This window comes from Monodon monoceros, unplaced genomic scaffold (assembly GCF_005190385.1).
Source record: "Monodon monoceros isolate NGI ecotype Baffin Bay Population unplaced genomic scaffold, NGI_Narwhal_1 Super_Scaffold_16, whole genome shotgun sequence".
Taxonomy (NCBI): Eukaryota; Metazoa; Chordata; class Mammalia; order Artiodactyla; family Monodontidae; genus Monodon; species Monodon monoceros.
This window is the reverse complement of record NW_021703772.1, coordinates 6,652,145-6,677,185: the sequence shown is the minus strand read 5'-3', so window position 1 is coordinate 6,677,185 and position 25,041 is coordinate 6,652,145. Positions and strand designations below refer to the sequence as shown.

At 41.0% G+C, this 25,041-nt stretch overlaps 1 protein-coding gene and 1 pseudogene across 1 annotated transcript in view; both read left to right on the top strand.

The window, feature by feature from the left end:
- The first annotated feature begins 972 nt into the window (after window positions 1-972).
- The window catches only part of LOC114896998 (UDP-glucuronosyltransferase 1-3-like), a 52,099-nt gene continuing 28,030 nt past the window's right edge, over window positions 973-25,041 (top strand). The window contains exon 1 of the mRNA XM_029225612.1: window positions 973-1,857. Within this exon, the coding sequence (XP_029081445.1) occupies window positions 973-1,857 (885 nt within the window). The remainder of the gene's footprint in view (window positions 1,858-25,041) is intronic.
- LOC114896842 lies at window positions 13,649-14,905 on the top strand (annotated as a pseudogene).

The following is a 25,041-nucleotide window of genomic DNA, read 5'->3' as shown; positions in this document are numbered from 1 at the left end:
AGGGCCGGACTCATGGGCCCCACCTCAGAAGGTCCCACAAATTATGGAGCCCCTCTGTTCTGGAGGAATCTGTCCTCATCAGGACTTAGGACTGTAAATGACCTTGGAGCAGAATCTGAACATAAACTATAAGTTGTAACAAAGGCCCAGATTAATGTACACCCCAGTCCCTAAACAGAGTAGCAGAAGACTGGAGCCTCCAGCATCAGAAGAGGAATTCAGAGAGGCCAGGGGACGGCGCTCTCTGACTCCACTCTGTCATTGCTAAGGGTTGCCTTGTCCATTGACGCCTTAGATAACGGCAACCCTTATTCCATGAGGTAGATACAGAATTCTCAACCAACCCTTCTGCTGTCCTTCCTCCGTAATCCCTCCAGATATTTCCATAGCTGACAGCCACTTGAACAGACTCTGCCCTGAACGTTGCAAGAGGTGTCTCCATGTGGAACGGGAACAAAACGGACAGCCGGCATCCCCTCCCCGCTGAGAGAAAGCCGTCTTGGCAATGTTATATATTTTCCTGCATGTGCTCTTTGTTCACCCATGATTGGGGGAAAGAGTTGAAAGAGTTATCAAATAAGGTCACATCCAGCAGAGAGGTTCTGGCTGGGACTAGGGCATAGGTGACCCCGCAGAGCTCAGTCACAGCCCCATAGAACATGGTTAACAGAGAAATAGGAGGTGATCAAAGGGAATGGGCAGGCACAGCCTTGCTTTGGGCATGGGATGAAAAACAAGAGAGTGAACTAGAATGCTCCCCAGAGGGAGCAGCAGAGTCAGATGAGTTTTTCCAAGCTAAGGAGGAGTGGTGTTTCCCTAGGTGAAAGCAGAGGTGATGAAACACAGGGATAGACTTATTCTGTAATGATTAATGTAACGAGGGAGCACTGCCTTCCAATTACATGCCATTTTGCTTAAGAGGCCTGATGATAAGATAAAGAAAACAAATGCAGGCGGCACAGCCCGAACGGAATGCGTTTGGCTTCTGCAGAGATGTCCCTGGGGCTGCAGCTTCCCTGGCAGTTGCTCCCTGGCCTCTTGCTCTGCCTGTGCGTCGGGCGATGGGCCGAGGCTGGGAAGGTGCTGGTGGTCCCCATGGAGGGCAGCCACTGGCTCAGCATGCGGGAGGCTGTGCGGGAGCTCCATGCCAGAGGCCACGAAGCAGTGGTCCTTTCTCCCGAGGTGAAGATGCACATCAAGGCAGAGGACTTTTTCACCATGGAAACCTATGCTGTTCCATACACCCAGGATGAATTTGATTACATCGTGACAGGCAAGACTCATCTGTTTTTTGAAAGAATACATTTTCTAACACTGTTTTTGGAAACTATGGCCTCTTTGAAAAATGTGTCTTTGGTCTTTCAAAGGTCTTGTGAGGAACTATTGTATAACAAGGACCTGATCAGGCACCTGAATGCCAGTTCCTTTGATGTGGTTTTAACGGACCCCGTTTACCCCTGCGGAGCGGTGCTGGCTAAGTACCTGTCGATTCCAGCTGTGTTCTTTTTGCGTTCCATTCCATGTAACTTAGATACTGAGGGCACAGCGTGCCCAAAGCCTTTTTCGTATATTCCTAGTTTACTAACAATGAATTCAGACCACATGACATTCTTCCAAAGGGTCAAGAACCTGATCTACCCTTTGAGCTTCAAGTACCTTTGCCAATTTTCTTTCACTCCTTATGCACGTATGGCCTCTGAGCTTCTTCACAGAGAGGTGTCGCTGGTGGAAATTTTTGGCTCTGCATCCATTTGGCTGTTCAGAGGAGACTTTGTGATGGACTACCCCCGGCCAATCATGCCCAACATGGTCTTCATTGGGGGTATCAACTGTGCCAACAGGAAACCATTATCTCGGGTCTGTATTGGTGCTTTTATTCAATCAATGTTCCAAGTGGAGCCTATTGTTTTAAAAAACAACTTACTTCCAGGTGCTTATTTATCTACTGATCTTTTTAAAGATTTCCACCGGGCTTCCCTGGTGGCGCAGTGATTGAGAGTCCGCCTGCCGATGCAGGGGATGTGGGTTCGTGCCCCGGTCCGGGAGCGGCTGGGCCCGTGAGCCATGGCCGCTGAGCCTGCGCGTCCAGAGCCTGTGCTCCGCAATGGGTGAGGCCACAACAGTGAGAGGCCCGCAAAAAAAAAAAAAAAAAAAGATTTCCACCTCTCATTCTCCTTCTAACAGTCTTTGGTGAGATAAATTGTTAAAGTGCCTCCAGTAGTGCAGTAAAGGTTTGCGATGGTCTTTGAGAGGAATGAGAGGAAGGGGTGAGGGTCCATAATAGGATTGACAAGCAATGGTGTGATTCAACCGTGATCACCCTCTAGTAAAGGCATGTTCGTAACAGTTGTGCAATTTTCTCCAGCTGAGTAGGAGCAGAGAACTTGAGCTGTGAATCCATCCATCAGGGGTTTTTGCTTGAGGGTGTTCAAGAAGGATGAAAGAACTGGCAAATTACATTTGTTTAAAAAAATTTTTTAAACACTTCTTTTTTTTTTTACAAGCCTGGCTTTGTTTGTTGTTGTTGTTGTTGTTTTTAACTTAATTAATTTGTTTATTTTTGGCTGCATTGGGTCTTTGTTGCTGCACACGGGCTTTCTCTAGTTGCGGCAAGTGGGGGCTACTCCTTGTTGCGGTGCGCGGGCTTCTCATTGTGGTGGCTTCACTTGTTGCGGAGCATGGGCTTTAGGTGCGTGGGTTTCAGTAGTTGTGGCACACGGGCTCAGTAGTTGTGGCTCACGGGCTCTAGAGTGCAGGCTCAGTAGTTGTGGTGCATGGGCTTAGTTGCTCCGTGGCATATGGGATCTTCCCAGACCAGGGCTCGAACCCGTGTCCCCTGCACTGGCAGGCGGATTCTTAACCACTGCTCCACCAGGGAAGTCCCAATTACATTGGTTGACCTGATAGTTCTTAGTGGTTTTGTCTTGGAATGGACGGAGGTGTGGTCACAGGAGACCTAAACACCAAAAGGAAGCAGAAGTTTCAGAGAGGTCGAAAAATTAAGTGGAAGTGAGACAATGCCAGAGAGAGAAGTTGGGGTCTCTGTGATCAGAGAAAGAAATAATTGAGTCCAACTTTTCAGAGATGGAGCTGTGCTGATGAGAAGTCTTCTGACCAGGAGTTGGTGTCTGGAGTAAAATGTGGGGATGTACCAGAGTTTGATGGCATGTCAGATAGGTCTTCTACTTGGGACACTGAGGGCATCAAAGGATAGTGGCAGGGGCTAGAGAGGAGGTAAAACTGAGCCTATAAACTCAGTGAAGGTGGGGACAGTGATGCTGAGAAATGAGTCTCAAAGAGGAAGGGTTTGTTAGGAGGGGCTGACCACATCACCAAACCTACCCTGGCCCAAGCCAGCCCACCCCAAGTTTCCATGACAGGAACTACTGCTTTCCTCATCCTTTCAGAGTCTTCTTAGGTTAAACCTGAATATTTGAGTTTAATTGAAATAGGACTCTTGGGGGCCAGATTTGTTCCTTAATCCACTGAGTTAGCCATCTTTTTTGCCCTTTTGTGTAATAGTCACTGAATTTATATTAACTTCCATGACTTTAGATCTCATAGTTTTTGTATTGTTACTTTTGTATCTCTTTTTATTAATGTAGTATATGTTATTGCACAGGACTCTAACTTCATTTTTCTTTTTTGCTCACACCATAAAGGATCTATTCTACTGGTTTTTTCTTCCTATATGCAGTGCATTTGACCAATTATAAAATATGTATGTATATATTAGATTTGTAAAAAGGGAAAGTAGGGAGGCATTTTAAAAAACAATTGCCGCTCTTTTCTTTTTACTTTTTCTGTGTGAATATATTCTCTAGAGTAGACTGCATTGGTTCAAATCCTCACTACCATTTTTAAAGCTGAATGACCTTGGGTGGGTGACCTAACCATTCTGACCTTAATACTGTCACAGAGAGCACACAAATATTATCTATTATCATTATTTAAAAGGTGCCAAGCAAGCCAAGGTATGTCATCTGGAGGCACGTAGATATGTTTGTGCCAATTTATTTGGTACATGAAAGATCATTTACACTGAAATTCTCAAGTTTTATACATTGTAAGCACAGCATTATCTTTTTTGTTCCACTAGCTTTTGTTTTACTTTGAGATTTTGTCATTCTTATTTATTTGGCTTGGTTTACCCTTAGATGTGACTCTTTTAAATGTTTATGGAAATTCTTCTCAAAATATGAAAGACTAGAGTCTAAAGTTTTAATATTTTTGTTCCTTTTCCTTCTTAAAGTTTATGACGGGTTGAATTATATTATTGGTCTTCTCAAAGAAATAACTTTTGGATTTGCTTATTCTTTTTACTATTTTTGTTTTCTATTTCATTAATCGCAGCTTATTGTTTTTATTAATGCTATCATCCTTGTATCCCTTGATTTATGTTATAGCTGTTTTTCTCACTTCCTTACGTAAGGATTAAGTTCCTTTATGTTTTCTTAATAATGAAGAATTGAAGGTCATACATAAAACATTTTCTTGAATCCTTAGATTTTGGTATAAATTGCTCTCATTTTCTTTCTCTTAAATTTACATTATTGATTTCCTCTTTGAGTCCGTGGCTATCTATTTTTTTTAACAAGGTTGTTTCTTAATTCCCATATAGTTAAGATTTTTTGTAGCCATCATTCTCTTATTTTTCTCTAATGATTTTGAATTATAATCAGAGAATGTTTCTTGTGGGGTCACTGCTTTAAAAAATTTCTTAATAGGTTTTCTTTATGGTCTAGTACAGAATTATCCAATAGAAATATACTGCAAGCCACATATGTAATTGAAAGCTTTTTAGTAGGCATATTAAAAAAAGCAAAATGAGGGTTAAAATTAATTTTAGTAATATATTTTATTGAATCAAATATATCAAAAACATGATCCATTAAACATATACTCAATATAAAAATTTTTTCAGGTACTCATTTGCCATTGTTTTTTCCAGTTTTATTGAGATATAATTGACATGCAGCACTGTATAAGCTTAAGGTGGACAGCATAGTGATTGACTTACCTAGACCATGAGATGCTTACCACAGTAAGTTTAGTGATCACCCATCATCGCATATGGATACAAAATTAAAGGAACAGAAAATTTTTTTTTCCTTAGGATGAGAACTCTTAGAATTTACTCTCAGCGACTTTCATAGATAATATAGAGCAGTGCTAATTATCTTTACCATGTTGTACATTACATCCCTAGCACTTATTTCTCTTACAACTGGAAGTTGGTACCCTTTGACCGCCGTCATCCAATTCCCCCTCCCCCATTCCACGCTTCTGGTGGCCACAAATTGAATTTCTATTTCTATAAGCTTGTTTGTTTGTTTTTGAAGTATAATTGACCTACAGCACTATGTTAGCTCCTATCACACTACATAGTGATTCAGTACTTCCATACACTTCAAAATAACCACTACAGTAAATCAGGCTATGATATTCACCGTAGAAAGATATTACGTAACTGTTGACAGTATTTCTCACACTCTAATTTCTTACCTGTAACATATATTTTGCAACTGAAGTTTGTATCTTAATCCCTCCCACCCATTTCTCTTCTTCCCCTGCTCCCCTCCACTCTATCAACTACCTGTTTGTTCTCTGTATCTATGAGTCTGTTTCTGTTATTTTCTTTTTTAACATCTTTATTGGAGTATAATTGCTTTACAATGGTGTGTTAGTTTCTGCTTTACAACAAAATGAATCAGTTATATATATACACATATATTCCCATATCTCTTCCCTCTTGCGTCTCCCTCCCTCCCACCCTCCCTATCCCACCCCTCTAGGTGGTCACAAAGCACAGAGCTGATCTCCCTGTGCTATGCGGCTGCTTCCCACCAGCTATCTACCTTACGTTTGGTAGTGTATATATGTCCATGCCTCTCTCTCGCTTTGTCAGAGCTTACCCTTCCCCCTCCCCATATCCTCAAGTCCATTCTCTAGTAGGTCTGTGTCTTTATTCCTGTTTTACCCCCAGGTTCTTCATGACATTTTTTTTTCTTAAATTCCATATATATGTATTAGCATACGGTATTTGTCTCTCTCTTTCTGACTTACTTCACTCTGTATGACAGACTCTAGGTCTATCCACCTCATTACAAATAGCTCAATTTCGTTTCTTTTTATGGCTGAGTAATATTCCATTGTATACATGTGCCACATCTTCTTTATTCATTCATCAGATGATGGACACTTAGGTTGTTTCCATCTCCTGGCTATTGTAAATAGAGCTGCAGTGAACATTATGGTACATGACTCTTTTTTTTTTTTTTTTGCTGTACGCGGGCCTCTCACCGTTGTGGCCTCTCCCATTGTGGAGCACAGGCTCTGGAGGCGCAGGCTCAGCGGCCATGGCTCACGGGCCCAGCCGCTCCGTGGCATGTGGGATCTTCCTGGACCAGGGCACGAACCCGTGTCCCCTGCATCAGCAGGCGGACTCTCAACCACTGCACCACCAGGGAAGGCCCATGACTCTTTGAATTATGGTTTTCTCAGGGTATATGCCCAGTAGTGGGATTGCTGGGTCATGTGGTAGTTCTATTTGTAGTTTTTTAAGGAACCTCCATACTGTTCTCCACAGTGGCTGTATCAATTCACATTCCCACCAACAGTGCAAGAGGGTTCCCTTTACTACACATCCTCTCCAGCATTTATTGTTTCTAGATTTTTTGATGATGGCCATTCTGACTGGTGTGAGATGATACCTCATTGTAGTTTTGATTTGCATTTCTCTAATGATTAATGATGTTGAGCATTCTTTCATGTGTTTGTTGGCAATCTGTATATCTTCTTTGGAGAAATGTCTATTGAGGTCTTCTGCCCATTTTTGGATTGGGTTGTTTGTTTTTTTGTTATTAAGCTGCATGAGCTGCTTATAAATTTTGGAGATTAATCCTTTGTCAGTTGCTTCATTTGCAAATATTTTCTCCCACTCTGAGGGTTGTCTTTTGGTCTTGTTTATGGTTTCTTTTGCTGTGCAAAAGCTTTGAAGTTTCATTAGGTGGCATTTGTTTATTTTTGTTTTTATTTCCATTTCTCTAGGAAGTGGGTCAAAAAGGATCTTGCTGTGATTTATGTCATAGAGTGTCCTCCCTATGTTTTCCTCTAAGAGTTTGATAGTTTCTGGCCTTACACTTAGGTCTTTAATCCATTTTGAGCTTATTTTTGTGTATGGTGTTAGGGAGTGATCTAATCTCATACTTTTACATGTACCTGTCCAGTTTTCCCAGCACCACTTATTGAAGAGGCTGTCCTTTCTCCACTGTACATTCCTGCCTCCTTTATCAAAGATAAGGTGACCACATGTGCGTGGGTTTATCTCTGGGCTTTCTATCCTGTTCCATTGATCTGTATTTCTGTTTTTGTGCCAGTACCATACTGTCTTGATTACTGTAGCTTTGTAGTATAGTCTGAAGTCAGGGAGTCTGATTCCTCCAGCTCCGTTTTTTGTTCTCATGATTTCTTTGGCTATTTGGGGTCTTTTGTGTTTCCATACAAATTGTGAAAATTTTTGTTCTAGTTCTGTGAAAAATGCCAGTGGTAGTTTGATAGGGATTGCATTGAATCTGTAGATTGCTTTGGGTAGTAGAGTCATTTTCATAATGTTGATTCTTCCAATCCAAGAACATGGTATATCTCTCCATCTATTTGTATCATCTTTAATTTCTTTCATCAGTGTCCTATAATTTTCTGCATACACGTCTTTTGTCTCCTTAGGTAGGTTTATTCCTAGATATTTTATTCTTTTTGTTGCAATGGTAAATGGGAGTGTTTTCTTGATTTCACTTTCAGATTTTTCATCATTAGTGTATAGGAATGCCAGAGATTTCTGTGCATTAATTTTGTATCCTGCTACTTTACCAAATTCATTGATTAGCTCTAGTAGTTTTCTGGTGGCATCTTTAGGATTCTCTATGTATAGTATCATGTCATCTGCAAACAGTGACAGCTTTACTTCTTTTCCAATTTGGATTCCTTTTATTTCCTTTTCTTCTCTGATTGCTGTGGCTAAAACTTCCAAAACTATGTTGAATAAGAGTGGTGAGAGTGGGCAACCTTGTCTTGTTCCTGATCTTAGTGGAAATGCTTTCAGTTTTTCACCATTGAGGATGATGTTGGCTGTGGGTCTGTCATATATGGCCTTTATTATGTTGAGGAAAGTTCCCTCTATGCCTACTTTCTGCAGGGTTTTTATCATAAATGGGTGTTGAATTTTGTCGAAAGCTTTCTCTGCATCTATTGAGATGATCATATGGTTTTTCTCCTTCAATTTGTTAATATGGTGTATCATGTTGATTGATTTGCGTATATTGAAAAATCCTTGCATTCCTGGAATAAACCCCACTTGATCATGGTGTATGATCCGTTTAATGTGCTGTTAGATTCTGTTTGCTAGTATTTTGTTGAGGATTTTTGCATCTATGTTCATCAGTGATATTGGCCTGTAGTTTTCTTTCTTTGTGACATCCTTGTCTGGTTTTGGTATCAGGGTGATGGTGGCCTCGTAGAATGCGTTTGGGAGTGTTCCTCCCCCTGCTATATTTTGGAAGAGTTTGAGAAGGATAGGTGTTAGCTCTTCTCTAAATGTTTGATAGAATTTGCCTGTGAAGCCATCTGGTACTGGGCTTTTGTTTGTTGGAAGATATTTAATTACAGTTTCAATTTCAGTGCTTGTGATTGGTCTGTTCATATTTTCTATTTCTTCCTGATTCAGTCTTGTCAGGTTGTGCCTTTCTAAGAATTTGTCCATTTCTTCCAGGTTGTCCATTTTATTGGCATAGATTTGCTTGTAGTAATCTCTCATGATCTTTTGTATTTCTGCAGTGTCAGTTGTTACTTCTCCTTTTTCATTTCTAATTCTATTGATTTGAGTCTTCTCCCTTTTTTTCTTGATGAGTCTGGCTAATGGTTTATCAATTTTGTTTATCTTCTCAAAGAACCAGCTTTTAGTTTTATTGATCTTTGCTATCGTTTCCTTCATTTCTTTTTCATTTATTTCTGATCTGATTTTTATGATTTCTTTCCTTCTGCTAACTTTGGGGTTTTTTTGTTCTTCTTTCTCTAATTGCTTTAGGTGCAAGGTTAGGTTGTTTATTCGAGATGTTTCCTGTTTCTTAAGGTAGGATTGTATTGCTATAAACTTCCCTCTTAGAACTACTTTTGCTGCATCGCATAGATTTTGGGTCGTCGTGTCTCCATTGTCATTTGTTTCTAGGTATTTTTTGATTTCCTCTTTGACTTCTTCAGTGATCACTTCGTTATTAAGTAGTGTATTGTTTAGCCTCCGTGTGTTTGTATTTTTTTACAGATCTTTTCCTGTAATTGATATCTAGTCTCATAGCGCTGTGGTCGGAAAAGATACTTGATACAATTTCAATTTTCTTATATTTACCAAGGCTTGATTTGTGACCCAGGATATGATCTATCCTGGAGAATGTTCCATGAGCACTTGAGAAAAATGTGTATTCTGTTGTTTTTGGATGGAATGTCCTATAAATATCAATTAAGTCCATCTTGTTTAATGTATCATTTAAAGCTTGTGTTTCCTTATTTATTTTCATTTTGGATGATCTGTCCATTGGTGAAAGTGGGGTGTTAAAGTCCCCTACTATGAATGTGTTACTGTCGATTTCCCCTTTTATGCCTGTTAGTATTTGCCTTATGTATTGAGGTGCTCCTATGTTGGGTGCATAAATATTTACAATTGTTATATCTTCTTCTTGGATCGATTCCTTGATCATTCTGTAGTGTCCTTCTTTGTCTCTTCTAATAGTCTTTATTTTAAAGTCTATTTTGTCTGATATGAGAATTGCTACTCCAGGTTTCTTTTGGTTTCCATTTGCATGAAACGTCTTTTTCCATCCCCTTACTTTCAGTCTGTATGTGTCTCTAGGTCTGAAGTGGGTCTCTTATAGGCAGCAAATATATGGGTCTTGTTTTTGTATCCATGCAGCCAATCTGTGTCTTTTGGTGGGAGCATTTAGTCCCTTTACATTTAAGGTAATTATCGATATGTATGTTCCTATTCCCATTTTCTTAATTGTTTTGGGTTCGTTATTGTAGGTCTTTTCCTTCTCTTGTGTTTCTTGCCTAGAGAAGTTCCTTTAGCAGTTGTTGTAAAGTTGGTTTGGTGGTGCTGAACTCTCTCAGCTCTTGCTTGTCTCTAAAGGTTTTAATTTCTCCATCAAATCTGAATGAGATCCTTGCTGGGTAGAGTAATCTTGGTTGCATGTTTTTCTCCTTCATCACTTTAAGTATGTCCTGCCAGTCCCTTCTGGCTTGCAGAGTTTCTGCTGAAAGATCAGCTGTTAACCTTATGGGGATTCCCTTGTGTGTTATTTGTTGTTTTTCCCTTGCTGCTTTTAATATGTTTTCTTTGTATTTAATTTTTGACAGTTTGATTAATATGTGTCTTGGCATATTTCTCCTTGGATTTATCCTGTATGGGACTCTCTGTGCTTCCTGGACTTGATTAACTATTTCCTTTCCCATATTAGGGAAGTTTTCAACTATAATCTCTTCAAATATTTTCTCAGTCCCTTTCTTTTTCTCTTCTTCTTCTGGAACCCCTATAATTCGAATGTTGGTGCGTTTAATGTTGTCCCAGAGGTCTCTGAGACTGTCCTCAGTTCTTTTCATTCTTTTTTCTTTATTCTGCTCTGCAGTAGTTATTTCCACTATTTTATCTTCCAGGTCACTTATCTGTTCTGCCTCAGTATTCTGCTATTGATCCCATCTAGAGTATTTTTAATTTCATTTATTGTGTTGTTCATCACTGTTTGTTTCATCTTTAGTTCTTCTAGGTCCTTGTTAAATGTTTCTTGCATTTTGTCTATTCTATTTCCAAGATTTTGGATCATCTTTACTATCAGTATTCTGAATTCTCTTTCAGGTAGACTGCCTATTTCCTCCTCATTTGTTAGGTCTGGTGGGTTTTTATCTTGCTCCTTCATCTGCTGTGTGTTTTTCTGTCTTCTCATTTTGCTTATCTTACTGTGCTTGGGGTCTCCTTTTTGCAGGCTGCAGGTTCGTCGTTCCCGTTGTTTTTGGTGTCTGTCCCCAGTGGCTAAGGTTGGTTCAGTGGATTGTGTAGGCTTCCTGGTGGAGGGGACTAGTGCCTGTGTTCTGGTGGATGAGGCTGGATCTTGTCTTTCTGGTGGGCAGGTCCACGTCTGGTGGTGTGTTTTGGGGTGTCTGTGGACTTGTTATGATTTTAGGCAGCCTCTCTGCTAATGGGTGGGGTTGTGTTCCTGTCTTGCTAGTTGTTTGGCATAGGATGACCAGCACTGTAGCTTGCTGGTCGTTGAGTGAAGCTGGGTGCTGGTGTTGAGATGGAGATCTCTGGGAGATCTTCGCCGTTTGATATTATGTGGAGCTGGGAGGTCTCTTGTGGACCAGTGTCCTGAAGTTGGCTCTCCCACCTCAGAGGCACAGCACTGACTCCTGGCTGCAGCACCAAGAGCCTTTCATCAAAAAGAGGAAAAGGGGAAAAAATCATAAATCTTGCTCTCGAAGTCCACCTCCTTAATTTGGGATGATTGGTTGTCTATTCATGTATTCCACAGATGCAGGGCACATCAAGTTGATGGTGGAGCTTTAATCCGCTGCCCCTGAGGCTGCTGGGAGGGATTTCCCTTTCTCTTCTTTGTTCTCACAGCTCCCGGGGCTCAGCTTTGGATTTGGCCCCGCCTCTGTGTGTAGGTCGCCGGAGGGCGTCTGTTCTTCGCTCAGACAGGACGGGGTTAAAGGAGCTGCTGATTCAGGGGCTCTGGCTCACTCAGGCCGGGGGAGAGGGAGGGGCACGGAGTGCGGGGCGGGCCTGCGGGGGCAGAGGCCGGCGTGACGTTGCACCAGCCTGAGGTGCGCCGTGCGTTCTCCCGGGTAAGTTGTTCCTGGATCCCGGGACACTGGCAGTGGCAGGCTGCACAGACTCCCCGGAAGGGGGGTGTGGATAGTGACCTGTGCTCGCACACAGGCTTCTTGGTGGCGGCAGCAGCAGCCTTAGCGTCTCATGCCCGTCTCTGGGGTCCGCGCTGATAGCCGCGGCTCGCGCCCGTCTCTGGAGCTCTGAATCTCCTCCCCTCGCGCACCAGGAAACAAAGAGGTAAGAAGTCTCTTGCCTCTTCGGCAGGTCCAGACTTTTCCCCGGACTCCCTCCCGGCTAGCCGTGGCGCACTAACCCCCTGCAGGCTGTGTTCACTCCGCCAACCCCAGTCCTCTCCCTGTGCTCCGCCCGAAGCCCGAGCCTCAGCTCCCAGCCCAGCCCGCCCCGGCGGGTGAGCAGACAAGCCTCTCGGGCTGGTGAGTGCCGGTCGGCCCTGATCCTCTGTGCGGGAATCTCTCCGCTTTGCCCTCCGCACCCCTGTGGCTGTGCTCTCCTTCGTGGCCCCGAAGCTTTCTCCCTCCGCCACCCCAGTCTCCGCCCGCGAAGGGGCTTCCTAGTGTGTGTAAACCTTTCCTTCTTCACAGCTCCCTCCCACTTGTGCAGATCCCGTTCCTATCCTTTTGTCTCTGTTTATTCTTTTTTCTTTTTCCCTACCCAGGTACGTGGGGGGTTTCTTGCCTTTTGGGAGGTCTGAGGTCTTCTGCCAGCATTCAGTAGGTGTTCTATAGGAGTTGTTCCACGTGTAGATGTATTTCTGGTGTATCTGTGGGGAGGAAGGTAATCTCCGCGTCTTACTTTTCCGCCATCTTCCCGGAAGTTCTCTCTGTTTTGTTATAGTTGTTCATGTTGTTCATTTGCTTTGCCTTTTATTTTCCACATGTAAGTGAAATCATACAGTATTTGTCTTTCTCTATCTGACTTATTTCACTAAGCATAATAGCCCCAGGTCCATCCATGTTGTCGCAAAAACAAGATTCCATTCTTTTTTATGGCTGAGTAATATGCAATAGCCAATATTCTTGTCTATTGTAAATAATGCCGCAGTGAACATAGGGATGCATATATATTTTCTAATTGGTGTTTTCCTTTCTTTGGTTAAGTGCCCAGAAGTAGAAATGCTGGATCATATGGGGTTTCTATTTTTAATTTTTTGAGGACCCTTCATGTTGTTTTCTATAGTGGCTTCCCCAATTTACTTTTCCACCAACAATGTACGAGGGTTCCCTTTTCTCTACATCCTCACCAACACTTGTTACTTCTCTTTTTGTTAATAGCCATTCTGACAGGTGTGCAGTGATAATCTTATTGTGGTTTTGATTTGCATTTCCTTGATGATTAATGATGTTGAGAATTTTTTCATGTGCCTATTGGCCATCTGTATGTCTTCTCTGGAAAAATGTCTATTTGAGTCCTCTGCCGATTTTTAATCATGTTATTTGTTGTCGTTGTTGACTTGTATGTTTTCTTTCCGTATTTTGGATATTAACCCCTTATCAGGTACATCATTTGCAAATATCTTCACCCATTCTGTAAGTGGCCTTTTCCTTTTGTTACTAATTTCCTTTGCTGTTCAAAAAATTTTAGTTTGGACTTGGGTGGGGTTTGTGCCGCGGCCTCAGGCTGACGGCGCAGGTCAGGTCCCTCCGGTCCGCGCTCCCCGGCTCCGAGGCGGTCGATGGGACTGAGCGCTGCGGAGCAAGCGGCGGCGCCCGTCGCAGGGCTGGGGCAGCGCAAGAGCCCGCCGGGAGGCTCGGGCATGGCGGGCCGCAGGACCTGAGCCCTACCCCTTGGGGAGCAACCTGGTGACGGACGATGGGGATGGAGCGGGGCTGCCGCTGCCGCCTCCTCGGCCCCGCAGCGAAGCACCGGGCAGCTCGGGATCATGGCCCTGGAGCAGCTCTGCTCCATCCTGTGTGGTTAATAACAATACTTGAAGTGGAAGGGATTGCTGTGGCCCAAAAGACCTAAGATGGACAAAATATTGGAATCAAGCACATGCCTGCAACCTAGCGTGGCCTTTGGGTTCGAACCAGCAATGGAGGTCATTTTGCTTCACCAGATTATCTTGACTCATATCCACCAAACAAGGAATGTATCTACATTTTGGAAGCTGCTTCACGTCAAAAAACACAGCTGACCTTTGATGAACATTATTGTATTAGAACCATCATTTGAATGTCGGTTTGATCACTTGGAAGTTCGAGACGGGCCGTTTGGTTTCTCTCCACATGTAGATCGTGACTGTGGTGTGAAAAGCCCTCCATTAATTAGATCAACAGGAAGATTCATGTGGATTAAGTTCAGTTCCGATGAAGAACTTGAAGGACTGGAATTTCTAGCAAAATATTCGTTTATTCCAGATTCAGACTTTACTTACCTAGGAGATGGCCAGTTTGAATTGTCAGGAGCTGATGGAATAGTACGTTGGAGTCAGGTAGAACAAGGGGAGAAAACAAAACCCGGCCAAGCAGTTGATTGCATGTGGATGATTAAAGCTACTCCAAAAGATAAGATTTATTTGAGGTTCCTAGATTATCAAATGGAGCACTCAAATTAATGCAAGAGTGCATGAGAAACAGGCACAAGAGTGCATGAGAATGCAAGAGAAACTTCGTTGCAGTCTATGATGGGAGCAGTTCTATTGAAAATCTGAAGGCCAAGTTTTGCAGCACTGTGGCCCATGACGTAACGCTTAAAACAGGAGTTGGGGTGATACGGATGTGGGCTGATGAAGGTAGTCAGCTTAGCACGTTCAGAATGCCTTTTTTTTTCCTTTTTTTTTTTTTGCAGTACGCGGGCCTCTCACTGCTGTGGCCTCTCCCGTTGCGGAACACAGGCTCCGGACGTGCAGGCTCAGCGGCCATGGCTCACGGGCCAGCCGCGGCATGTGGGATCTTCCCAGACTGGGGCACGAACCCGCGTCGCCTGCATCGGCAGGCGGGCTCTCAAACACTGCGCCACCAGGGAAGCCCCAGAATGCTTTTTACTTCCTTTGTGGAGCCTCCCTGCACAGACAGCACTTTCTTTTGCCATAGCAACATGTGCATCAATAATTCTTTAGTCTGTAATGGGGTTCAAAACTGTGCATACCCTTGGGATGAAAATCATTGTAAAGAAAAGAAAAAAGCAGGACTGCTTGAACAAATCACTAAAGCTCACGGAACAGTTGTTGGCATTGCGTCAGGGATTGTCTTGGTCCTTCTCATTATTTCTATTTTAGTACAAGTGAAACAGCCTTGAAAAAAGGTCATGGCTTGCAAAACTGCTTTTAATAAAACTGGATTTCAAGAAGAGTTTGATCCTCCTCATTATGAACTGTTTTCACCGAGAGACAAGGAGACATCTGCAGACCTGTCGGAGGAACTGGACAGCTACCAGAAGGCGCGGTGCTCCTCCACTGCGTTGCCATGCATCCACGACCATCACTGTGGATCGCAGGCACCCAGCATCAAGCAAAGCAGGACCAACCTGAGTTCCATGGAACTTCCCTTCCGAAATGGTTCTGCACAACCGCAGCCAATGAAAACATTTAATAGCATCTTCAAAAAGAGAAGCTACACTTTCAAGCAGGCACATGAGTGCCCTGAACAGGCCCTAGAAGACAGAGTAATGGAAGAGATTCCCTGTGAAATTTGTCAGAGGGAGGGAAGATTCTGCGCAAGCATCCATAGCCATCGATTTTTTTTTAACATCTTTATTGGAGTATAATTGCTTTACAGTGGTGTGTTAGTACACATACGTATATCCCCATATCTCCTCCCTCTTGCATCTCCCTCCCTCCCACCCTAGCCATCGATTTTTAATCTTCTACGGAAAGTGACATTAATTATTAAGTATGTACGTATGTAGCCTACAGAGCACCCATACTGTCTTCAGCAGCCAACCCTTTTCTCCTGTCAGAACTAGGAAGACCTTCGTTCCCCACTAACCTAATGTAATGGTGAAGTTTTTATTATCTCAGGCAGTCTATATATGTTAACCCAACCAAGGAACTTACTCCATTCAGTAAAAAACAAAAAATAAGCCTCTATTGCTCAGTAGCATTTGGAGAGAGGAGGGGTAGTGGTGCGCCAGGCTCAGCCGCCTGCCTGTCTTAGCAGCAGGAAGACTGCTCTTGATTGACACAGCTCTGTCAATATTTTGATCCCACAGTAAGTTTAAAAGTAAGATTTTTCTTCACATTCCTTTTATTTTTTTCTTTTCTCTAAATTTAATTTGTTTTATAAGGCAGTAATTTTACCCTTTCAGTTTCTTTTTTTTTTCCCCTTTCAGTTTCTTATATAAACGGTTCATGTATCACACATATTTCAATATAGGCATTTGTTCTAGAATTTGTCAAAATATAACTAGTTACTGTGGCAAGTGCCAATTAAGACACAGAGTTGTGTTCTGTCCATCTGCTTCTTCTTGACTGGTTTCTATACTGCTGCCTTTTAATTACTGGATCCTTAGTCTTTATTTTCTGTGATATGATTTAGCACTTTTAAGTCACATTTTGTCTTAGTTATATTATACGAGAAAGTTTCATAATCCTGGGATGTATGCACCATTGCCAGTTATACCTAAAAACTTGAAAACGATTAAAATTTTTAGAAATGCTTTGAAATTCCCCAAGTTTTATCACATTCAGTGATAGCCCATTCACTCCTGTGAGCAAAAAATCATTTAATTCATTTCGGGGAGGCCTATCATTATATTCACTTCCTGTGTTTCTCATTACTAGATTTGTGTCTTTTATTATTTTTATAAAAAGATGATCTCACTCCCTTTGTGTTGGTTTATCTTATAGGATATGGTAACCAAGGTTGTACGAGAGTTAAAGGAAAATGCCTAAGAAATTGTATAAGCCTTTAGATTGCTTCTTATTTGGGATAATACATTTTTCTAGTTCTTACCAAGAATAACAATTTCTACTTTTTTTAAAACTGCACTTTTGACCTTATTTTTTAATGGTATATAAACAATAATTTATAAACATGATATAAAAACTCACTGCATTTTTTTAGACTTTTGATATTATTTGATACTGTACAAACTTTATTAAATCAAGATTAAAGAGCTACATGACAGATTTCTTTCAGTATTCACATTAGCAGCTTTGTATACAAATATGCTGTGATGGAACTCTACACTATAATTTACTGTAAAGACCTTGGTAATGTGTACATAAGCATTTGTTTCCTCTTGTTATTGCATTTAGTTTATGATAAATTTTTCACTGTGTGATATTTATTGTTCTAAATCACTACACAAATCTGATATTAAAATATATATTATTACATGACAGAAAAAGATTTTAGTTTGATATAGTCCCATTTGTTTATTTTGCTTTTGTTTCCCTTGCTTAAGGAGACATATCCAAAAAAAATTACTAATATTGAAGTTAAAGAGCATACTGCCTGTGTTTTCTTCTAGAAGTTTTATGGTTTCAGGTCTTACATTTAAGTCTTTAATCTATTTTGAATTTATTTTTGTGCATGGTGTGAGAGAGTAATCCAGTTTGATCTTTTGTATGTAGTTGTGCTTTCCCAACACCATTTACTGAAGAGGCTGTCTTCCCCTCATTGTATATTCTTACCACCTTTGTCATAGATTAATTGCCCATATAAGTGTGGGTTTATTTCTGCTCTATATTCTGTTGCATTGATCTTTGTGTCTGTTTTTGTGCCAGTACCATTCTGTTTTTGTGTGTGTGTGATTCTCAACATTTTTATTTAAAATAATAGCCGTGGGGGGCTTCCCTGGTAGGGCAGTGGTTAAGAATCCACCTGTCAATGCAGGGGATGTGGGTTCAATCCCTGGCCCGGGAAGATCCCACATGCTGCGGAGCAGCTAAGCCTGTGCACCACAACTACTGAGCCTGTGCTCTAGAGCCCGTGAGCCACAACTACTGAGCCCTCGTGCTACAGCTACTGAAGCCCACGCACCTACAGCCAGTGCTCTGCAGCAAGAGAAGCCACCACAATGAGAAGCCCACGCGCTACAATGAAGAGTAGCCCCTGCTCGCCGCAACTAGAGAAAGCCCGCGTGCAGCAACAAAGACCCATTGCAGCCAAAAATAAATAAATAAAATAAATAGTATAAATAAATAACATGTTTTTTTAAAAAAATAAAATGAAATAATAGCAGTGGGGAATACGACCATCTTTTCATATTTCCAAATGAACGCTTTAAATAATCACCAGTTTTTATTACTTATGTGTCCATATTCTACCAGTTGTGCTTGGCTTCTTTATCTTTCTTTTCTTTTTTTTTTTTTTTTGGTACACGGGCCTCTCACTGTCGTGGCCTCTCCCGTTGTGGAGCACAGGCTCCAGATGCGCAGGCTCAGCGACTATGGCTCACGGGCCCAGCCGCTCCGCGGCATGTGGGATCTTCCCGGACTGGGGCACGAACCCATGTCCCCTGCATGGGCAGGCGGACTCTCAACCACTGTGCCACCAGGGAAGCCCCTATCTTTCTTTTTTAGCCCTCACTGGGATCATAAGTTTTCTTTCCGTCAAGGGAAGTTTGTTTGTGATGGTTTCTGGGCTATCAGATTTGGCATGTACAGTTGCAAACATAGTTGGAGCAGCACTCACAGCTAACATACACTAACATTAACAGCAAGAAGAAGTTTTTTACATGGTCTTTCCTCTATGTGTATCATCCCACAAATTGCCTTCAATCATAGACTGAAGTACCATACTGTTTTGATCACTGTAGCTTTGTAGTATAGTTTGAAACCAGGGAACATGACATCTCCAGTTCTGCTGTTTTTAAAAATTGAAGTGTAGTTAATTTACAATGTTGTGTTAATTTCTGTTGTACAGCAAAGTTACTCCGATATATATTCTTTTTCAGATTCTTTTCCATTATAGATTATTACAAGGTATTGAATACAGTTCCCTGTGTTATACAGTAAGAACTTGCTATGTATCTATTTTATATATAGTGATGTGTATCTGTTAATCCGAAGCTCCTAATTTAACCCTCTCCTGTCCTTCCCCTTTGGTAACCATAAGTTTCTCTTCTGTGTCTGTGAGTCCGTTTCTGTTTTGTAAATAAGTTCATTTGTATCATTTTTTTAGATTCCACCTATAAGTGATATCACATGAGTATTGTCTTTCTCTGTCTGACTTAACTTCACTTAGTATGATAATCTCTAGGTCCATCCTTGTCGCTGCTCCAGTTCTGTTCTTCTGTCTCAAGATTTTTTTTTTTTTTTTTTGGTTATTCAGGGTCTTTTCTGTTTCCATACAAATTTTAGAATTATTTGTTCTCATTCTGTGAAAAATACTGTTGGTGTTTTAATAGGTATTGTGTTGAATCTGTAGTTTGCTTTGGGTTTTATGGTCATTTTTTTTTTTTAAAGAAGATGTTGGGGGTAGGAGTTTATTAATTAATTTATTTTTGCTGTGTTGGATCTTTGTTTCTGTGCGAGGGCTTTCTCTAGTTGTGGCAAGCGGGGGCCACTCTTCATCGCAGTGCGTGGGCCTCTCACTATCGCGGACTCTCTTTTTGCAGAGCACAGGCTCCAAACGCGCAGGCTCAGTAGTTGTGGCTCATGGGCCTAGCTGCTCTGTGGCGTGTGGGATCTTCTCGGACCTGGGCTTGAACCCGTGTCCCCTGCACTAGCAGGCAGACTCCCAACCACTGCGCCACCAGGGAAGCCCTGTATGGTCATTTTAACAATATTAATTCTTCCAATCCATGAGCCCAGTGTATCTTTCCATCTGTGTCGTTTTCAGTTTCTTTCATCAGTGTTTTACAGTTTTCCTAGTATAGATGTTTTACCTCCTTAGTTAGATTTATTCCTAGGTATTTCATTCTTTTTGATGTGATTGAAAATAAAATTGTATCATTAATTTCTTTTTTTGAATAGTTCATTGTCCGTGTATAGAAATGCAACAGATTTCTGTATAATAGTTTTGTGTCCCACAACTTTACCCAGTTCACTGATGAGTTCTAGTAGTTTTTGATCATGCCTTTAGGATCTTCTATGTATAGTGAGTGTCACGTCATCTGTAAAGAGTGACAGTTTTACTTATTCCTTTCCAATTTGGATTCCTTTTATTTCTTTTTCTTGTCTGATTGCTGTGGCCAGGACTTATAATATTATGTTTATTAAAAGTGGCAAGAGTCTTGTTCCTGATCTTAGAGGAAATGCTTTCAGCTTTTCACCACTGAGTATGGTGTTAGTTGTGGGCTTGTCATATATGGCCTTTATTAGTCTGAGGTATTTTACCACTATACCCACTTTGTGGAGTTTTTTGTTTTTTTTTTAATAAATGGATGTTGAATTTTGTCAGAAGATTTTCCCACATCTATTGAGATGATCATATGACTTTTAATCTTCAGTTTGTTAATGTGATGTATCACCTTGACTGATTTGCGGCTATTGAACAATCCATGCATCCCTGGGATAAATCCCACTTGATTGTGGTATATGATCTTTTTAATGTACCACTGAGTTGCTAATATTTTGTTGAGATTTTTGTATCTATGTTCATCAGTGACATTGGTCTGTAATGTGTGTGTGTGTGTGTGATATCTTTTTCTAGTTTTGGTATCAGGGTGATGCTGGCCTCATAGCATGAGTTAAGAAGCATTCCTTCTTCTCCTATTTTTTGGAATAGTTTGAAAAGGATAGGTGTTAACTCTTCTCTAAATGTTTGGTAGAATTCACCTGTGAAGCCATTTGGTCCTGGACTTCTATTTCTTGGGAGTATTTTATTACTGATTCAATTTCATTATTGGTAATTGGTCTGTTCATATTTTCTATTTCTTCCTGGTTCAGTCTTGGGAGATTGTACATTTCTAGGAATCTGTCCATGTCTTCCAGGTTGTCCATTTTATTGGCATATAATTGTTCACAATAATCTCTTATGATCCTTTATATATTTTGTGGTGTTTGTTGTGACTTCCTCTTTCTCATTTCTGATTTTATTTATTTGGGCCCTCTCTCTTTTTTCTTAATGAGTCTGGCTGAAGGTTTGCCAATTTTGTTTATCTTTTCAAAGAATCAGTTCTTAGTTTCATTGATCTTTTAAATTTCTGCCCAGATCTTTATTTTTTTTATACTAACTTTGGGGTTTGTTTATTCTCTTTAGTTACTTTAGGTGTAAGGTTAGGTTGTTTATTTGAGATTTTTCTTATTTCCTGAGGTACACTTGTATTGCTCTAAACTTCCCTCTTAGAACTACTTTTGCTGTTTCCCATAGATTTTGGATTGTTGTGTTTTCGTTTTCGTTTGTCTCCAGGTATTTTTTTATTTTCTCTTTGATTTCTTCAATGACCCATTGGTTGTTTAGTAGCACACTGTTTAGCCTTCATGTGTTTGTGTTTTTTGCAATTTTTTCCTTGTAGTTGATTTCTGGTTTCATAGCATCATGGTTGGAAAAGGTGCTTGATATGATTTCAGTCTTCTTAAGTTTACTGAGACTTGTTTTGTGGCCTAATGTGTGATCTACCCTGTAGAATGTTCCATGTGCACTTGAAAAGAATGTGTATTCTGTTGCTTTTGGATGGAATGTTCTATCTATATCTATTAAGTCTACCTGGCCTAATGTGTTGTTTAAGGCCAGTGTTTCCTTATTGATTTTGTCTGAATGATGCATCCATTGGTGTATGTGGGGTTTTAAAGTACTCTAATGTTGTTTACTGTCAACTTCTCTTTTTATGTCTGTTAATATTTGCTTTTTGTATTCAGGTTCTCCTATGTTGGGGCCATATATATCTATGTATATACCTAATGCTGGCCCACTGGTAGGTGGAGCCAGATCGTGGAGTCTCTGGCTGCAGGGCCTGAGGGTCCTGGAGCTGGTATCAGCCTGCTGGAGGGTGGGGTGAGGTCCAGGGGGTCCCTGGGCTAGTGCTGATGCACTGGTAGGCGAGTCCATGTCCTGGGCCCTCTGGTGGACAGGGCCAGATCCTGGGCCTTCTGGCAGGTGGGGCCATGTCCCAGGTGGCTGTGAGCTCAGGGGGTCCGAAGGAAGCTGGCCTACTAGTGGATGGGCCTGTGTCTCCACTCAACTAGCTACTTGGCCTGAGGCATCCTAGCACTGGTATTGACAGGCTGGTGGGTGGGGCTGGGTCCCAATGCTAATAAGCTAGAGGGAAGATTCCAGAATGTCACTTGCCAGCACAGTGTTACTGTGGTAGAACGGAGCTCCCCAGTAGAGCTGCTGCCAGTGTGTATATCCCCAGGATGATCTCCTGTTGCCTCCTGCCTCTCTGGGAGGCTCTCCAAGATCAGCAGGCAGGTCTGAACCAGGCTCCTTTCAGATTACTGCTTCTTGCCTGGGTCCTAGTGTGTGTGAGATTTTGTGTGCACCCTTTGAGAGTGGAGTCTCTATATCCTACAGCCCCCTGGCTCTCTGGAAAGTAAGCCCTATTGGCCTTCAAAGCCCAATGTTCTGGAAGCTCTCCTTCCTGGTTCAGGACCCCCAGGCTGGGAAGCCCAATGTAGGCTCATATCCTTCAGTCCTTAGGGAGAACCTCTGCAATTGTAATTATCCCCCATTTGTGGGTCGTCCACCCAAGGGTATGGGTCTTCACTCTACCTTGTCTCCACCTCTCCTGCACATCTTCTTGTGGTTCCTTCTTTATATATGTAGTTGTAGAAGATCTTTTCTGCTAGTCTTCAGGTCTTTCTCTTCAGTATTTGCTCTGTAAATTGTAATACTGCTGTACCCGCAGCAGGAAGTGAGCTCAAGTTCTTTCCAATCTGACATCTTGCCCACTTGCCTCAATATAAAGTTATTAATGAGATAGTTCACATGTTTAAACTTCATACTAAGTCTTCAAAATCTGGTATGTATTTCACACTTACAGCACATATCAGTTTGGGCTCTGCACGTTTCAAGTGCTCAATAGTCCTGTGTAGCTAGTGGCTACTGTATCACACAGCATATGATCAACGTTTCTAAATGTTCCATAGATAAAACTAAAAATGCATATTTTCAATTTTTTATAAAAAAAAAACTCGCTGTGCCCAAATCTGAAAATGGTGTCTGAAATTATTTTCCCATTTAACTGAATTTTGGTCAATTTACATATGGAATTTTAATAGTTTTTACTTTAAACATATAGCTGCTAGATTGGTGCACATAGGTTTATGACTGCTGTGTTTTCTTCATAAAGTTTGCTTCTTAAAAATGTTTAATTGTGGTCAAACACCCGTAATATAAGATTTACCATCTTAACCATTTTTTAGGGTATGGTTTAGTAGTGTTAATTATACTCACATTGTTGTGCAACAAAAACTCCAGAGCTCTTCATCTTGAAAAACTGAAACTCTATGTCCCTTAAACAACATCTCCCCATTTGCCCAACTCCCTAGTCCCTGGCAATCACGATTTTACTCTCTGTCTCTATGAATCTGACTACTCTAGGTACCTCATATAAGTGGAATCCTATATAGTATGTGTCTTTTTGATAGACTTATTTCACTTAGCATCATGTCCTCCAGGTTCATTCATGTTGTCGTATATGTCAGAATTTCCTTCCTTTTTATTTCTGAATAATATTCCATTGTGTAGACAGACCACATTTTGCGTTTCAACTGCCAATGGACACAATTTGCTTTCACCTTCTGGCTATTGTGAATAATGCTGCTATGAACATGGACATACAATTATCTCTTTGAGATGCTGCTTTCAATTCTTTTGGGTATATACCCAGAAGTGGAATTGCTGGATCATCTGGTATTTCTATTTTTAATTTTTTGAGGAGCTGCCATACTGTTTTCCACAGTGGCTGCACCATTTTACACTCCCACCAACAGTACACGAGGGTTTCAATTTCTCCACATCCTCTGCCAGGCATGTTTTCTGTATTTTTTGCTTTGTTTTGTTTTTTTGTATTTTTTTAAATGATAGCCATCCTAATGGGTGTGAGGTGACATCTCATTGTAGTTTTGATTTGCATTTCCCTAATGATTAATGATGTTGAGCGTCTTTTCATGTGCTTATTGGTCATTTGCACATCTTTCGAGAAACGTCTAAGTCCTTTGCCCATTTTTGAATCAGGTCTTTTTGTTGTTTTTGAGTTTTAGGAGTTCTCTATATATTCTGGATATCCATCCCTTATCAAATATATGATTTGCAAATATTTTCTCCCATTCTATGGTCTGCCTTTTTACTCTGTGGTAATATCTTTCGATGTACACATTTAAAATTGTTTCATGAAGTCCAATTTGTTAATTTTTTAGGGACTTCCTTGGCGGTCCAGTGGTTAAGACTGCGTTTCCACTGCAGGATGCACGGGTTGATCCCTGGTCGGGGAACGAAGTTCCCTCATGCTGTGTGGCATGCCCCCCCCGCAAAAAGAAAACCAAAGCTATCAGCAGTTTGTTATTTTTCATTAACTATGCCTTTGGTGTAATTTTCAAGAAATCTTCTCCAAATTCAATGTTGTGAAGTTTTGTCCTATGTCTTCTTCAAAGAGTTTTATAGTTTTAGATCCTTGATCCATTTTGAGTTAATTTTTTATATGACATCAGTAAGAGACCAAATTCATTTTTTACATTTGGAGATTTAGTTTTCCCAGCACCATTTCTTGAAATGACTGTCCCTATTGAATATTCTTTGAACCCTTGAAAAAAGTAACTTGACCATGTATATGTGAAGTCTATCTCTTTTAACTTGAAACCTTTATTTAAAAGTTTACTTAAAAATTTAAATAATATTAAAAAATCTCCAATCTGTTTCTTTTGATGTAAGAATTCTGTTCATTCACACAATATAATTACTTTATTCCTTCCATTTAGTATAAGCTCATTCTTTTTGTGTTTCCTTTTTCCTTTTTTTATAAACAATTTTATTTGTTGTTAATTTGGGAATTCTCTGGTACTTTTCCATTTCCATGTAAATGCAGTACAGCATCTCCAAATCTCTGACATTCTTGCCTCCCTCTCACTTATAAGGGCCCGTGGGGTTAGGTTGAAAGTACCCAGATAATCCATGGTAATCTCCTTATGGCAAGACCCTTAACTTAATCATATCTACAAAGTCCCTTTGCCATGTAAGGCAACATATTCACAGCTTCCAGAGATTAGAATGTGAACTTCTCTGCAGGGCCATTTTTCTGCCTACCACACAACATCAGCCTAAAGTTAAACCCAGATCTTATTGAAAACTTGAAAGTTTTCCTCTAAGTTGTTGAAA